Raw genomic sequence first — 16,046 nt, forward strand, 5'->3', positions numbered from 1 at the left:
GTGACAGGATGGTGGGGAAATAGTCTCTCTGCTCCCTCTGCTGTTGCGTTTTTAAAGCTGGGAGTCAACACGGCAGTCCTCCAAACCCAACTCACCTAAAGCCTTGCTAAAGGTGCTGTTGCTACAGGTAAGTCAAAGTTTCCGCAGTGCTCAGGGTTCAAAATGTTAGATATTTATTGACATTTTAAATAACATACAGAATACACTTTAGTAGGCGTGTCTCAAACCAAACGATAAGCCCACAAATATAAAATAACCATCAGGTGTTTCATACTGACAATGTCTTTTTATCATATTTGGTGATCATTTCGTATTGGGCATTCAATGCACGTGACGACAGACAAAATTCACTGAGTTGATTTTGTGCAAAATGACATTAACTTCAGAAACCTTGAAGAGGCTTCAGCAATCTGACACGCTGCACCCAGCAAAGAAAGTGTCCTACAAAATGAAGAAGGAACTTTGTATAAAAATGAATGTAACTTTAGAACATAGCTACTTGATTTGGTAAACTCCGTCTGCTGAAGGCTGCAAAATAAAAATAAACAGGCATGTTTGTTCGCTTATTTGGACTAATATTTCTGGTGACCTTATAAATCTAAATCAAACACGTATTTTGTTTAAGGTCTTCAAATCCTGAGGGAGAAATCAGACCTTTTCACTGCTAATTTGGACAATACATAAAATCATGTGATCCATAGACATAAAATATTGAAGCTGTTCTGGTAATTCTGGATTGTTATTCTGTGACTCTAGTGTTACATAAGAGGCACAAACTGGGTGCAAATATGTTGATGAACCTTTAATTTATTTGCAAGAGACTTCTTCATTAGTTGAAACTATACACAAGTAAATTTACCATCTTGAGGCCTGAGTATTTCACCAAACTCCCTCCATTCCTATAAAGATATTTACGGCCTTTAACAATGGGGCCATACAATCGACAGAAAAGGGAAAAAAAATAAAACAAACAAACAAAAAAAAAACTTGTTCACAAAAAATATACACACACACACACACACACACTTCTTAAAACAATGGCATGGCATTTAAAAAAACAAAAATAACACATAGCAACATCGGGAAAAGCAGTAGTAGATGGAAGTACAATGTGCTATAAAATTATCTGCATTTCAAAACTTAAAAGTTCCAACAGAAGCACCTTGCACAAGTATTAAATCTACCTATATCATGATAAAAGACAGCTTTTCAAATGTTGGAAAGCACCCAGGTCTAGTACATTTTTAATTCTCTACAGATGTGTACTAGTCACCTAGTCCCCCTAATTCAAGAAGACTCATTTTCACATTTTCTTCGTGCTCACCTAATAACTTTAGCTCTCTACTGAAATAGACCAAACCTCTTTCAGTGGCTGGGCTACACACGTAAGCTAAATGCAAGACCATAGATTTTCAATAGAAAAATATATTGCACTACTCTTTCCTTAACTGAAATGTCTGGGTAAATGATTTAAATTCTATTAGATTTGATTATCATTTGAAGGCTTTCTAAAGCTAACCATTTTAAATGTGTAACATTGGGATTGAGGATGGAATCTTGACATAAGGAAAATTTTTGCATCAGTAATTAAACATTAAAAACAGAAATGCAGATCAATAACCAGTGATAGTATGATGAAGCACAAACAGTGGTTTTCCTCAGCCTTGAATAATGCATGCAGTCAATAGGGTTTGATACATACATGATTATATCATGAACTCCATTTTAAGTGGATTTGAATTTTGATAGTTAAAAAAAAAAAAAAAAAAAAAAATGCAGGCAGACACTCAGGGTAAACTGTGCACACATCTAGAGTTTGGTTTGTTAAGTGCTTGGCTCACAAAACCATCACGTGTATTCAAGAAGAACTAACTTAGAAAAAAATAGACAAAAGTAAAGGACAGATTAAAAAGTAAACAAAAATGCACTGTGATCTTTCCAGGTTGCCTTTTACTGGAATCAATCAGCCAGTCATTCACTATATTGTCACTGCATCAGCAAAACCTTTTGAGAACAAACAGTATCAGGCATAAAGACCCCCTCCTACAAATAAATGATGCAGGATCTCTTAAAATAAAGTTGTCATCCTGGAGAGAAATCAATTGCATCACAACCAGCGTGTGGGAAAGAACTGGACCAGAGCTGGATTTTAAAGTGAAAGTAAAATAAATTGGTGATATACACAAAGAATTTTCATTCACACTTTTCATCCTGATCTAAAACCATTTCCAGTCATTACTGAAAAGGAAGTGTCTCCAAACCCTGCAGAGTGAGTGTCCGACTTGTTATTCATATTTACACAAAGACACGACAATTCTCTGAACAGGGACCCTGCTGGGAGTGGAGGACCGACTGAGGCACTGTTCCATGTCTTTGTGTGATTATCACTGACTGTGAGGGAAGGACATCATGTTAGTCCGGGGGCAGGTCCCTGTTTTTAAACACTTTGCACAAGTCCGGCCTCCAAATTCCACTCAAGTTCATATAGGCTACCTGCCTCAGCATATCATCTTGGAGCAGACTGTGGTTGCGTTGCGATGACGACCCCTCCCGGCTGGCCAGACCCCATGCCGGCCAAAACCGACATAGCAACCGCTTCTGCAGCGCGGACGCTGAGCCCATTGATTGTGGGCCCAGGGCTGGAGGCGGAGGCGGGCGGTGATGGTCCATGTCGGATAACTGCCGCCGGGGAGCTGATAGGTTCAGATGAAGTATCCGTGGAGGTTTCCTCTCCTCCTGCAGCTAAAGACAGATAAAGAAACATTCACCCTTAGAGAGGTGAGCGAGCAAAAAAAATACATTAGAGGGATGAAGTGATAGATGGATCCTGACAAAACAAGTGAGACAATGCTGAAAGTTCATGGGCCAACTCATGACCTCAAATGGTTACCTAAGAAGGCAGCTTTCTTCTGCATGACAGTGACAGGGCAATCTTTGTGGGCCAGAAGGAGCTGCTTCAGCTGTGCCACCTCATTCCTAAGTAGAGTTACTTCATTCTGGTGGTGACAACAAAACAAACAAAAATGATAATAAAAAAATAAACAGCACACAAATGATTTGTAGCGTGTACCATCTTATCAGATAATCTTCAAGCGTGATTAAATTTGTTGATGTACACTCCAGAGATATGGAACACTCACCGTCAAGGAAACATTCATGTTGGCGAGATCCTCTGCCTTTTTCTCCAAAGAGTTAACCCACAACTTTCGTTTCTGTCTGCAACGGGAGGCTGCTGCCCGGTTTCTTTCTAGAAAACGCTGCCTCCTCTCATCAGGATCCATTTCTGAAGCTCGCCGCCGCCGGCCCCCTGTTGGCTGAGCTGGGGACACCTTTGGAAAGAGAAAGGGAGAAAAAGTTATCAGATTTAGGATACAGTCATGTCCTTGATGTGGGAATGGTTTCACAATGAATTACATAAACATGCACCATTTAGAAACTTGTCACAAAAAGGGAGCCTTTCCTCAAAGGCAAATGCCTTGTGTCAAGTTTTGTTTAGTGCTGCACTACATTATTTTGTTTAACAAAATTTTAAGTCACATTTTGTTTATTACAAATTGTTTGTCTAACTAAAACATGTAAGACTAAAGAGATTCTGAAATGTCAACATTTCTTCACTACTATACTTGATTCTCTGTATGAGTACATACAGGTTGGCTGAAAAGTAGCCTTGTGCAAAGGTTTGTGCATATCACACAAAGGTTTATTATAAAACCACACGCGTTTAAGTGTTGGTTTTAGTGGAGTGTTTGAAATTGGACTTATACGCAATGTATACTACCTGTGGTTGTGCGGGTGATGGTGCATCAGAGTTTTGAGTGGGCTGCTGGTTATGTTCCGGCCGCTGGGGGACAGCAGGGATAGAACCTGCCCTCCCACCAGCTCCATCTTGTGCCCCTGCGCCCTGATGAGCTAGAGCTGCCTTCAACCGCTTAAAAGAAAAAAGGCAGCAATCTAAGTTGTTAATATTGAGCTTAATTCTATGAAATCAACACAAAGCTGCTTTACACTTTATACATAAGTGTAAAGCAAATACACAAATAAACGTGTAAAGCAGCTTTCAGAGTGATATTTCACCATTTTGGCCTCAGAGTGCAGATTGTATCCAGAGGGGGAGGAGGAACCACTGCTTGGTCCCCCAAGTGGAGGTCCTGGAATCCCAGGGATGTTGGGCACTGTGGCACTGTGCCTCGCAAGCTTCACATTTCAACAGACAGTCATACAGAGTAAGAGAGAGAAAAAAACTAAATACGGCAAAGTGTATAAAATATCTTGTCCCTTAACATTTGTTATGCTTTTGACAGTTTTGAAAAGTACTTACAGATATAACTGAAGTCACCTGCACAGGACTGGGCAGGAGAGGCACAGTTTGCCCATTGGGAAGGTGCCTCACCAATGGGTAAGAACTTGTCGGGGAGCTGTTGATAATAATAACATTTGTAAATGACTGCAAAATACAGATAGAACTGAAGGCAAGACATGCATCCCCCCCCCCCATTGGTGGACTCTGAAAGTGTTAAATGTACCTGGAATCTCAAGTGCAAATGAGATTTGGTAGTGGCACATCCTAAGCTTCTTCTGTGTGAGAATTGACTATTAATTTGAGAAGGGTTTGATTGGTTCCATGTTATACAAGTTTTCCCTCAAAGAAGCCATCGCTACTGGGTTCATCCCACCATTGCGCGTATGCACTGAAGAGCATCAAGGCTACAATCTCAGGGCCATCTCCAGAGATCTTAATGTTCCTGTGTCCACTGTGCGCAATTTCAGGTTTACAAAAGAAAAGAGGTTTACAGCCCATGGCACTGTAGCTAATCTAGCTGGACGTGGACGGAAGGGCAAAATTAATGAAAAATTCCAACAAAGGATTGTTAGAATGGTGGATAAAGAACCCCGATTAACATCCAAAGAAATTCAAGCTGATCTGCAGACACAGGGTAGAGAGTGGAGTTTGCCAAAACATATGTGACAAAACCACAAACCTTTTGGGAGAATATATATTGTGGACAGATGACACAAAAGTAAAGCTTTTTGATAAAGGACATCATGGCACTGTTTACAGAAAAAGAAATAAGGCCTTCAAAGAAAAGAACACAGACCTTACAGTCAAACATGGTGGAGGTCCAAAGATGTTTTGGGGTTGCTTTGCTGCTTCTGGCACTGGATGCCTTTTCTGTGAACCATGTCATTAAATGTGATGATTACCAAAGAAATTTGGGGCGCAATGTAGTGGCCACTGTCGGAAAGCTGTGTCTCCATGAGATGTCATGGGTCTTCCAGCAGGACAATGACCCGAAACACACTCAGAAATGCTTACAAACAAAGCGCTGGAGAGGTCTGAAATGGCCAGCAATTAGTCCAGATCTGAATCTCATAGTACACCTGTGGACAGATCTCAAAACAGAAGTTGGGAGAAGGCTTTTAAATCTGAATGGCTTGGAGCAGTTCGCAAAAGAAGAGCGGTCCAAAATTCAAGTAGAGAGGTGTAAGAAACTCATTCATGGTTAGAGGAGGCGATAGATTCAGTCATTTCTTTTCCAAAGGGGGTGCTACCAAATATTAAGTTAAGGGTGCCAGTAAAATTCGATCCCAACGAAGGCTGTTGCTTGTGTTCTGTAACCCAGGATTATGGGAGAATAGGAACAGCCCTCTAAGGTGTGGGCATCACAGATTCTATGGACTGGCTGAAGAAAAGATTTCAACCATTTGTGTGACACATGGACTCAGTTGAGACCAACACACAGTAGGTAGGCATTGATCATTTTCTCTTGAGTACACATGTGCAATAGACTGGCAAGTAATCCCTGTTTAGGATGACTAAGCCTACACTAAAATCTGGCTTTATACTGTAATATATAATCAATCTTTCAAAAATCTGTGTGACTCGAAGAATGTGAATATCTGAAGAACTGCAGTGACACAAATCTGCAGAGGTCTGATGCCGCCTCCACACACATTTGACTTTTGGAAATACCACTTAAGGATTCTAAACCTACAAAAATGCAAATAACTACTTGAACATACTGTACTTTACCCAAGCTGTCTGTTGGAGGGTGGAGCTTGTGTGATGACGGATGTTGGAGATGGCAGAGTTGGGTGTAATGGGTCATTACTCAGGCGAAGTGGAAGAGAACCCGGACGCACAATAGTTGGAGTACGGGCAGAGCTGGGCTTTGTGAGAATCTCCTGTTGATACATCAAACAATACCATTTATTTTCCATTGTCATTTCAATGAAATGTTCCTTTGTTCTAATAAACAGATATGATTATTAAAAAAAAATAATGTTTTCCACACCTTAATGAAAAAATAAATATATTATAATTTGTTATGCATGCCATGATATACCTCTGCTTGCTGACTAACGTAAGAGTTTACTTTTCTGTTCATGCTTTTTCCACTTTATATTACTTAGTTTTTCAGTTCAGTTGGTCTTACAAAAAATAATAATCTTGTTTTAGTTTATTTTAGCTTCATGTTTAACTTTTTTTTATTTTTAAACACGATTATAGGTGAGATGGCAGGTGATAACTTTGTGTATCCTGTTCTTCGAAATAAACGTGTTGAGCCAGTCTACGCGTTACATTCAAATGTAACTATGTAAAACATGTCCAAGAATTAAATTAAGTATACAAGTATGAAGCATTGTCATTGGTTCTTACCCTTGAGTCTCTGCTATTGTCTGACATGCTGGAGGAGGAATCTGGACTATCAGGAGGGGAAGAATCAACTTGTAAAGGGCCCTCATCTTCATCTTTTACTTCAGACGGTGTTTGTAATGGTGGACCCTAAGAGTAAAAAAGTGGACAAAGGATGAAGATTTCAGACAATCTAAAATGATAGAATTCTGATTTCAAAGCTTGGGGAGAGCAGTTTGCTATCATTACATGTACATTCATTCATATTCTCACCAAGTGTTTTGTCCTCTGCTCATCTTCCTGTACTTTGCAAAACTCCTGTTCAAAGGAACTGGCCAGTTCATTGAACAGCCCAACCTCCTCACAGTTCTTCAGAAAACGTGTGGGTGTAGGAGTCTGATCTACAAAACATGGATTACCTTAGTCCAACAGGGCTCAGACAAATAGCTCTCATTCCCAACAAACATCCGTGTAGCATATCAACACTTCAGAGGACTGATAATTACTCCTACAACTATTTAGCTTAATTTATCAAAGCCTAAAGTAAATCATAATTTCATTACCTGCAATGATAACAGAGTCTGTTCTGGCAGGACCAAATTTTAATGTCATTTCATGCTTGTGTTTATGGACAGACAGATGGTCTTCATTGGTGAATCTCTGCAAAGAAGAAAACATCAAATACGAACAATAAAGTAGGTAATTGTGGTACCAGTGTATAATCCTGACCAATTTGATTTAAGATTAGAAATGGCATCTATCTTCAGTGCAGAAAGTGCAAAATGAGGAAGAGCACTATAAAAGCACTGTCATTGGTGCTTGGTCATCGTCTACTACTCTGGTATTTGAACAGTACCAGAGTAGTGAATGGTACCTTAAAGTTATCTTTATTGCCGTGAGCCCACGTAACAGTAAAAGAGCAAATAATTGTTTCAAATTTCAGAGCCGGATTATCAGTGGTGTCAAATGAAAACACTTTGTTGATATGCAAACAAATTAATGCATTGAGAAATCTACCTGCCCACATCCAGGGGCAGTACATACAAAAGGTCGATCATCCCCCATCTCAGACAAATGTTCTGCAAAAGAGAACGAAAAGGAGAAGAAGAAGAAAAAAAGCTGTTGGTTATCTGTTTTATTTTTGTGGCTATCAGATAACTGATGACTAAAACACAGTCGAGGTTGAATGATACCGAGTGTTTCACGTGTCTATATTGTTCTAATTGACTGTTGGTAATTTTTACCCAGAGAATACTATTTCACTGTATAATCTTAAGATACTGTAGCTTCGTTTTAAACAACCAATGTATCAACCTGCAGCATCAGTCTTTCTGACAGCATTATCATGCACCTGTTGAAAACTAGCGTTACAATCAGTGCTTGCGCCATTAATTGTTCGAGTTCACCTGTCACAAGAACGTTTAACGCTAAAACGTCAACACACCCTGTTCTTATAGGTGAAAACACCTAGGTGGAATACTAGCGGCCTGTTTGAACGATTTGCTTTGAACTCAGTCAGGATGATTAGGCATTGGCGTTAAACCAGGAGGCAGTAGAGCCAGAGTAAACTACCATGTAACCTAGCCTATAGTGTCATCAAGTCACTGGCGTTAGCTGGCTTGATGGCGTTTGGCTATGTAATATTAGCTGGCTAGGTGTCTTAGCTTACGGAGAATGGGTGGGTTAACCCTAAGCTAGGTGGACATTCTTTGGCTAACTCTCACTTTATGAGAGAAGGGCCGCACGCTAGCATCACCTTATGGCTAGCCTCAACGAGAAAACGTTGTTTCTGTAACTTAACGGGCATGTCATCACAACGAACCATGAAGCGAAAATCGCGGAAACTAAAAATGGATGACGAGCATTCAGATACGTCTTGCAAAACAAAGAATTTTAGTGTAGGTGCCACTGACTGTACATCCAGCTATGCTACGCTAAAGCTAACTGCTATTCGAAGCTTGCTTAGCTTATTTTGTGAGTTCACATTTACAGCTCCGCCAAGTTAGTGCGCTCCCTAACGTTAAACGTTAGCGCGCTTATGCTAAAGTAGGATGTGCTTCTGAATTAGCTAAGGTACCCCGGTAATAATAATAATATCACGTGCTTCAATAGAACTGACTGGGCACATTTATTAAAATATTAAATTTTATAGATACACCAAAATATGCCATAACTCACCCGACGTTTAAACAGCCTCTTCCGTCCCCCCCTCCCTTCTCCGGACAGTACTGCTGTACTGTTGCCTGGCCGTTGTTAACACTGCCATTGGCGAAACATCGCGAGAGCTGCACCTTCGTAGACTATTATGTAACAAGATTGACATGAAGAAGGAAACGTTGACATAGAATAATCAGAAGAACATAACTATTCCACTTATTTCGTATTTTTATCCTCCCACTAACCTTACAACCTTTATTTAACGTCTGTAAAAAAAAATTTTGTTTTGTGTGCCACACATTATATTCATCTCCTAAATACTTTAAGTGAAGTTTGTAAGTCAACAATTACAAGTTATTTACTGAGAGTTACAGGTGTTGACTCTTTCTAGACCTGTGCAGTAGGCCACTCTCTATCCATAGGTGTCCCTATCCCATTTATTATGCTCTATAGAGGAAAATTCTTTAAAAAAAAGTCTTAATTTTAAATCTTAAAATTAAGATTTAACAAAATCAATTAATTGACCAGACACCAATTAGGTGTCTGGTCAATATATTAATCATACATCCACTATCTGAAATTACAATATTGCATCTGATCCAACAGTAATATTGTGTAAACAAAACAAGAATATTTAAAAATAAATCTTTATTTTAATACATCAGGCTCGATAATAAAATATTCACTTAAGAGAAAGAAATCTGCAACCCCAAGTTCAATTGTGAAATAAGAATAAAACCTCATTTACAATCACACGCAACACTGGACAAACAAGCAAACAAGCAAGCAAGGACATACAGTTCCACCTAAAACAAATTGAGATTTACAGTGAACAGGATATGGTGTCATAAACTAACAATGTTGTATTTTGACCATCTAACCTTTTTTTTTTTAGTGTTAATCAATGGATGTGCTAAACAATTGTGCACTCTATTGAAGTTAAACACCTTTAAGGCACCAAAGATTTGGTTTGATATAAGTTTCATGTACTAGTAAACAAAAGCTCTCTCTCTTTTTTTTTTTACAAATGTAGGAGAAACCTACTGACTACAACAAACAGAATAGTGTACACATAATACATTCTTTAAAAGCACAGGATTCAAAACAGCTACCGCAAACCTTTTCATCTCCCTAATCAATGAAAATCTTTTGTTCATTGCAATTGGACTCCAGATTAGTCAGTGAAACAAAACCACAAAACAATGAAATATAATGTTTCTGTGCAACACCTTTCCAATTCAAACTTCTCTAATGATTAAAAGCCATTAAATTAAAAGGTAGTACATTTCAATTAACATCACCACCAGGACAGGTGTTATTTGCTCCTTGGTGAGCCATTACTGTCTATACAGAGCAGCATCCAACTCAGTTTTCAAGAGATTAGACAATAACCATTTCCAACCTCAAAATCTACACAATAATTTACAAATCACTGACTACAATGAAAAGTAAAATGTTAAAGGGGAAAGAAAATTCTACATACACAATTCTACAGCAGGAAAAAAACGGGACATTTAAAATGTAGATTAAAAAAAAAAAAAAAGAAAAGAAGTAATTTTATAACTGCTCTTGAATTCCCTCGAAACATCCATTGCCTTCAAGCAGTTCCCATGCATATCTTTGTTACTGATAAGTCTAAACGATCCTTCTCTAAAAATTAACCGAAAATACTATCCACATTATGTTACGATGATGATATTAATGCTGTACATTTTCCCCTCTTAATATAACTCACTCTGGAAATAATCCCATTTTGACATAAGTTGTACTCCTATAGACATTAAATGTAAGCAACATCGATTAATAAACAACATCAAACAGACAACTGTGAAATTACTGAAGGATTAGTATCATTATGTGAAGACTGTAATTTGATCTATGTAAATATGCACCAGCATCAATTCTAGGAGACTATACAAACCTACAAATTCTTTAAACACCGCAGCTTATTCAAATTCAAACCTGTAGTTACACTTTTGAAACTAACACTAATACATTACCTTTGTATTCTTGTTTATGTGGCTACTTAAAAACTGTTTACAATTTTAGTTACTCATACACCATTTCAATTATTCTGCTTTAGATTTTACATTTCATTTTGTAGAACCCAAATTTTGGGGAAAAAAAAAAAAAAAAAAAAAAAAATCTACTCCCGGACTCATAATGAATAACACACAAACCACTGAAATAAAGTCATATTCTACCTCCTTACTCAAACTACACATTTAGTCTGTTTTAGAAACCATCCTTTGATTACATATTACTTTTAGCAAATTATTTTCTGACTCAAATTGTCTAAGACTGTGTCAGCAGACTAGATCCATTTTGCCAAAGAGGAACATCTATTTACAGCTCTCCAAATAATTTTAAATCTGCAATTGTTTAAAACGTCTTTGACATGTCAAAGAATATATATTCTTCTATTTACAATTATATTTACATATAACTTTATTTTTATGTTTTATATTTGCTTTTCCCTTCAATTTGGTGACCTTGGGGGAATGTTCTGTTCCTTTCCACTCTGTCTAGCCCCGCGCTGGGGTGGAAACTGTTTGCCAGTATTCAGACTTCTGTGATTTTCCCGAATCTTTAACCCTGTGCTTCGGACCCTTTGGCCATTTGTCCCTTTGAAAGTGCGAAGTGGTTGGCGAGGGGAGCGGCTCTCTCCAGCTTTCTCTGGTTTGTCCGTGGTGCGTCTGGAGTTGGGCCGAGGCTCATCAACCCTGTTGACCTTGAGCTCTTGCAGTGGTTGGCTGGCAGAAGAGGCCGGAGGTGAAGAAGAAGAAATTTGTACTGGTGGAGGATCCTTGGCCAGCCTCTGGCACACCTCTGCATAGCTGAGCTTTCTTTGCCCCTGTTTAGAGAATATTGGTTTATGAATAAAAATTAGTGGATTAAGCTGCAGTGTTTAAATAAAGTTTCTGTAATGGCCTTGTGTTATGCCTCTACTCTATAGGCGATGTCATACCAAGCCAACATCAGCCCAGTTTTTGTGGTGTATCCCAACCCATCAGCACTACTTGAAACGCTGCCATGGACATCAGGCATTAACGCTTGGCATTAGCTTGTAACATACGTTACAAGCATTAACTTGCTCTGATGCGTATCTGGCTAGTAGCTAAAATGCCTCAAGCTAAATTGGAAAAGTTGTGCCTGTATTTTACTCAAAAGAATTTCATTACAACATGAAACAAAAATTTGAATGAAGCATCTGGTGTCACATGGGATACTACTGAAAGCAGAGGGATGCAACATATTTAACAGCTTGTGTAACCCTTTGCTAAGCACAACAGACAGCAGTGTGAGGCCATGTGCAGGGGTTTAAAAATACTGAGGTCCAAAAACTGTCATCAATAAATGTGGGTCTCCTGATTTACATATGTAAGATGCTTTGGGGGACAAAATTGGGTAACAATAGCTTTAAAAGTATGCTAGATGAGAGGTAGTGTAAATTAGTTCTAAGTTGCAATTAATTGGAATCAAGTTAAATGTTGCAATTGAGGACACATAGCCCCCTTCTCTTTCCCTCAACTCCTCTCCTCTGTCTTCAACAACATATTCTGTTAATTTGTCTCCTAAACACCAGTCCCTTTGTACATGACCTATCACAACTCTTTATGTAACTCTTTATTTGGTAAATGGTAAATAGTCGCTTATTTCAAGTTCAAAGTTCATCATATAAGATACTTGGTTTTCTAAGCACTGTACAATACCCAGGTCTGGACCTTGAGGACCTCATACATGGCGACAACAGCAGGCTGTCCTCAGGTTAGCAATCTAATGCGGACTACAAATTAAGTTATAAAGTCAGAGATGACAGCAGTAGTTATAGTGGGGGGGAGGTAAATTGTAACATGTTCTAGCTCCTGTATAGTATACTGCAATAAAACTGAGACATGTGTGAAGACATCAACTGCTACATCCAAACTTTCAGGTGTGTTTGTTTCATTCTGTGTCAAAAGTTCTAGACAGAAGTTGTTCAGTTTAAATATAAAGCATAAATGCACAAATTTAGTCCAAAGTTCTTAAAAGCTGATATTTATGACAACAGAATTTATAGTAATTAAAAAAAAAAATCATAAAAATAAATATCTCAGTCTTTGTTTGGAACAAAATAGAAACTGGTAAAGGTGAAGCTGATTTTAACTACCATCTAATTAACTACAATGTACTCACAGGTAGTTAATAACGCGAGAGCCAAATCATTTTTCGGATGCTTATATTAAGCTCGTACATTGAGTAACTAAAGCTGTCAAATAAATGTTATGGAGTTAAAAATACAAAATGTCAATATGATTTGCTGATAAAAAATAAAATAAAACATAAATAACATAAAAAGAGTTACTTTCTACCCTTGGAACTGTTTTAAAAGTATTGGTTTTGCACCAGTATTGGAAAAATCACCGAAAATCAACGAAACCCATCCCTAGACTTACCTGTTCTGATGTCGGAGTTGTGGGATGCAGTAGAGGTTCTTCTGGAGAAACAGGCTCTTCCTTTACTACATGAGAAACACTGAATCAACAAAACAAAAAATTGATTAACGTCAATGTATATTCCCTAGTTATTTACATACAGTCAGTTTAAACTAAACTTTACCTTGTGAGTAGTGGTACTATTGGTTCTGATGACACAGGCGTGGGTTTAACAGCCTGGGTCACAGAGTCATCTGACATGGCTACGTGTTGAGCCTCATGAACCTCCTGGCTCACAGTCTTGAAATAATCAAAAATTTGAAATAAGATGTGCATTTACATAATTGTAACATACATGCTCTAGAGTAGAATGTATAAAAAGGGAAAGACATTTACCTTGCTAGTCACCTTAAGGCCACGTACAACATCAGAGAGGCGCATCTCTGGCTTAATTTCTCCCTGTATACTGACCACAGATCCCGGCAATGGAGGAAAATTGGAAGGTGCCAAGTCAAACTTTGGTGGAGGTGGTACCTTGGCGTCCATCAGAGGGACAGGCTTCTGCAATTTGTATTTTAAAGTTTTACAATTAAGTAGACAATAAGTGAAGAAACAATACAAAACAATAAACTGAATTTTTAATAAGACGACCACCTGGTTGTTAACAGTATTATTTTCTACATTCTAAACAAGAATGTAGAAAATAATACTTTTTAGTCGAATCTCAGTTAATCTCAAACCCAGTTAAAAACAGGAAATATTCTAACCGTGGTATGTTCATCTTCTCTTTTCCGCCTCATGCCTCTGTGGCTTCCTCTCCTACAACAAATGCAAATAATTAGGAAATTTTCAATTACATTTTATGCATAAACTTAATAAAGAAGAACTGACTGCAGCCTTATTGGGCTACCAGGGTTTAGACATTAGACATAACCTGTAAGAATAATGTTCACTCACATGCCCCTTCCACCCCTGCTCATATCTCCACTGGGCATAGTGGCCAGTGAGGAGCTGTCTTTAAAGTTTAATGCAGGCAGTGAGAACAATGTGGTGCCAGTTGGTGTCCCTGATTGATTCAAAGGACTAGGCAGGCAATTCAATAAAGTCCCTGGAACTGAAGAAGGCAGCACATCAGCAGCCCTATGGTGACCTTTGCCATGGTTTCTGGGGATACACAAGAGACAAACATTTCCAAAGCTACTGAATGTCTGCTGTGACAAATAACAGAGTAAACTGGGATTGGATTCATTTATTTGGTAAATGTGATGCATCTTAAATAGAAATCAAAAATTACAATTTGATGCAGAAGTTTGATGTTCTTTTTTCTTTTTCTTTTTATTATTATTAAGATTGAATATGAAGAAAGCACATTTTACTCTATGTAAGGGGATGCAAACTTAGCATAACATAATAACGTACAATAATCCAGTAAAAATACTCCTTTTTCAACAGAAGTAACAAAAAAAAAAAAAAAAAAAAAAAAAAAAAAAGCCGATATCGCGTGTTCATTGAGAGTTATGTCATTATGCCTTACACTTACCGGTTACGACTCAAAGGCCGATGGGCATTGGAGTTTGAATTTGTTTTGTAGTTCCCGGGACCGCTGTAACCATTAATGAATCCATTTGGGAAAGGTGCCTAGAGATCAAATCAGCAACAGGAAATACAATTACACAATGTATTCCAGGAAGACAGGGGGTTGCTGAGTTAACTGCATAAACTGTTAACATATAAACTAGCATACATCAATATTAGACATTCTTTCTGCACTTGAATAAGAACAGTCTCACAGTGCTTTTAAATTCAACAATACCATTGAAAGTGTGTAGTCAGGTTCTCACCAGGGGTGTGTCAAAATAAGGCATGACTGAAGGGTTCCAGGAGGGTGATACCACAGGATAAACAGGATACTGCTGTTGAGGGTTGTACACCTGCTGCATATAGACCGAGGAACCATACTGGGCCTGTGTTTGGGCATGCTGACTGTACAAACTTGAATCCACATTGCAGAAGCTGTTCTTACCAAAGAATGTGTTAATGGCTTTAATGCGGGCCTGGGGAGAGAATTAAGAATAGGAGATTGTCGTAATTGTCATAAATGTGTTTGTTATAATTAAAGATGTAAAGTCTCCACTGCCCCTGTGAGGAAATACATTCATCGTCGTTTAGTCCCCTCAGATCTCATAATCTCACGGTCATTAGGGCCATACTGCACTGACTAGAAAAGGTGGGGGGTGGGGGGAGGGGAGCAAACAAGGATGAAAGAGATTAGAGGTGTTGGATAGAAGCAGAGATTGAGATTTAGAGAGGGATAAAGATGAAAAGTTCCTCCTTGCCAGCCACAGTGCAAATGAGTCCTTCCAAGCGCGATACTGATCATCACTGGGGTTTAGACAGATGAATAATATGTCACTGCTATTTGTTTTATCAGGGAAAAAAAGGGCACAAAAGGTCAAAAAGTCCAGGTGTAAAAAAAAAAAAGTCTTAGATACCTGAAATGCAAAGGCAAATGTCACACTGTGATAAGGGTAATTAAAATGTCTGGAGATATGCTTGTACAACACTTCTGACAAACACCGAATCAGAAACCTGTGGATTTTCCTTTTTTTTTTAATAAATAAAGTGCCTGTAGACACAAATCTCAAGGTTACTCCTAAGGCTATGGCTTAGTCAAACGCCCATACTTGAGGGTAGTGACATGACAACACAACTAGTCTTGTTAAACAAAAACAAGACTTTCTAGGCTACAGAGTGAAAATAAGACTCAATATTAAGAAGTTAATATGGTGTGATACGGGAACTTTATACAATCCCCAAATAAAAAAAAAAAAGTTGAGATC

General features: G+C 38.3%; 2 protein-coding genes across 7 annotated transcripts in view; both read right to left on the reverse strand.

Annotated features, from left to right (window-relative positions):
• Positions 1–787: 787 nt before the first annotated feature.
• atf7b (activating transcription factor 7b) lies at positions 788–8,908 on the reverse strand. 3 transcript variants are annotated; one of them, XM_067504631.1, is made up of 12 exons: positions 8,813–8,908; positions 7,652–7,713; positions 7,198–7,294; positions 6,908–7,035; positions 6,659–6,784; positions 6,032–6,183; positions 4,319–4,415; positions 4,075–4,194; positions 3,779–3,928; positions 3,141–3,329; positions 2,891–2,996; positions 788–2,742 (listed from the first exon to the last, which is right to left on the reverse strand). In XM_067504631.1, the coding sequence occupies exons 2-12, from the start codon at positions 7,697–7,699 to the stop codon at positions 2,507–2,509; spliced, it is 1,449 nt and encodes a 482-aa protein (XP_067360732.1). In that variant the 5' UTR covers positions 7,700–7,713; positions 8,813–8,908; the 3' UTR covers positions 788–2,506. The 3 variants fall into 3 exon arrangements, with proteins under 3 accessions (XP_067360732.1, XP_067360733.1, XP_067360734.1); XM_067504632.1 differs by having other exon boundaries at positions 7,679–7,713; positions 8,813–8,887; XM_067504633.1 differs by having other exon boundaries at positions 2,600–2,769; positions 8,813–8,907.
• A 512-nt stretch (positions 8,909–9,420) lies between these two features.
• The window catches only part of larp4ab (La ribonucleoprotein 4Ab), a 13,426-nt gene continuing 6,800 nt past the window's right edge, over positions 9,421–16,046 (reverse strand). For 3 of the 4 annotated variants that reach the window (XM_067504627.1, XM_067504626.1, XM_067504628.1), the window contains exons 8-15: positions 15,048–15,260; positions 14,747–14,844; positions 14,164–14,370; positions 13,974–14,025; positions 13,603–13,767; positions 13,391–13,506; positions 13,228–13,306; positions 9,421–11,645 (exon numbers count right to left, since the gene is read on the reverse strand). In XM_067504627.1, coding sequence (XP_067360728.1) covers positions 11,271–11,645; positions 13,228–13,306; positions 13,391–13,506; positions 13,603–13,767; positions 13,974–14,025; positions 14,164–14,370; positions 14,747–14,844; positions 15,048–15,260 — 1,305 coding nt within the window. In that variant the 3' untranslated portion in view covers positions 9,421–11,270. Of the gene's footprint in view, positions 11,646–12,504; positions 12,569–13,227; positions 13,307–13,390; positions 13,507–13,602; positions 13,768–13,973; positions 14,026–14,163; positions 14,371–14,746; positions 14,845–15,047; positions 15,261–16,046 lie in introns of all 4 variants that reach the window. The other variant, XM_067504630.1, reaches the window with a different exon arrangement.

The sequence above is a fragment of the Channa argus genome, chromosome 5 (genome assembly GCF_033026475.1).
Source record: "Channa argus isolate prfri chromosome 5, Channa argus male v1.0, whole genome shotgun sequence".
NCBI classification, from domain to species: domain Eukaryota; kingdom Metazoa; phylum Chordata; class Actinopteri; order Anabantiformes; family Channidae; genus Channa; species Channa argus.

Bases quoted from the DNA above. Each gene is read 5' to 3' on its own strand.
- atf7b (XM_067504631.1), bottom strand. From the start codon at position 7,699: ATGGGGGATGATCGACCTTTTGTATGTACTGCCCCTGGATGTGGGCAG. The intron at 6,184-6,658 runs GTAAGAACCAAT...ATGTATCAACAG, and splicing joins ACAATAGCAGAGACTCAAGG to GAGATTCTCACAAAGCCCAG. The intron at 4,195-4,318 runs GTAAGTACTTTT...TGAAATGTGAAG, and splicing joins AGGTGACTTCAGTTATATCT to CTTGCGAGGCACAGTGCCAC.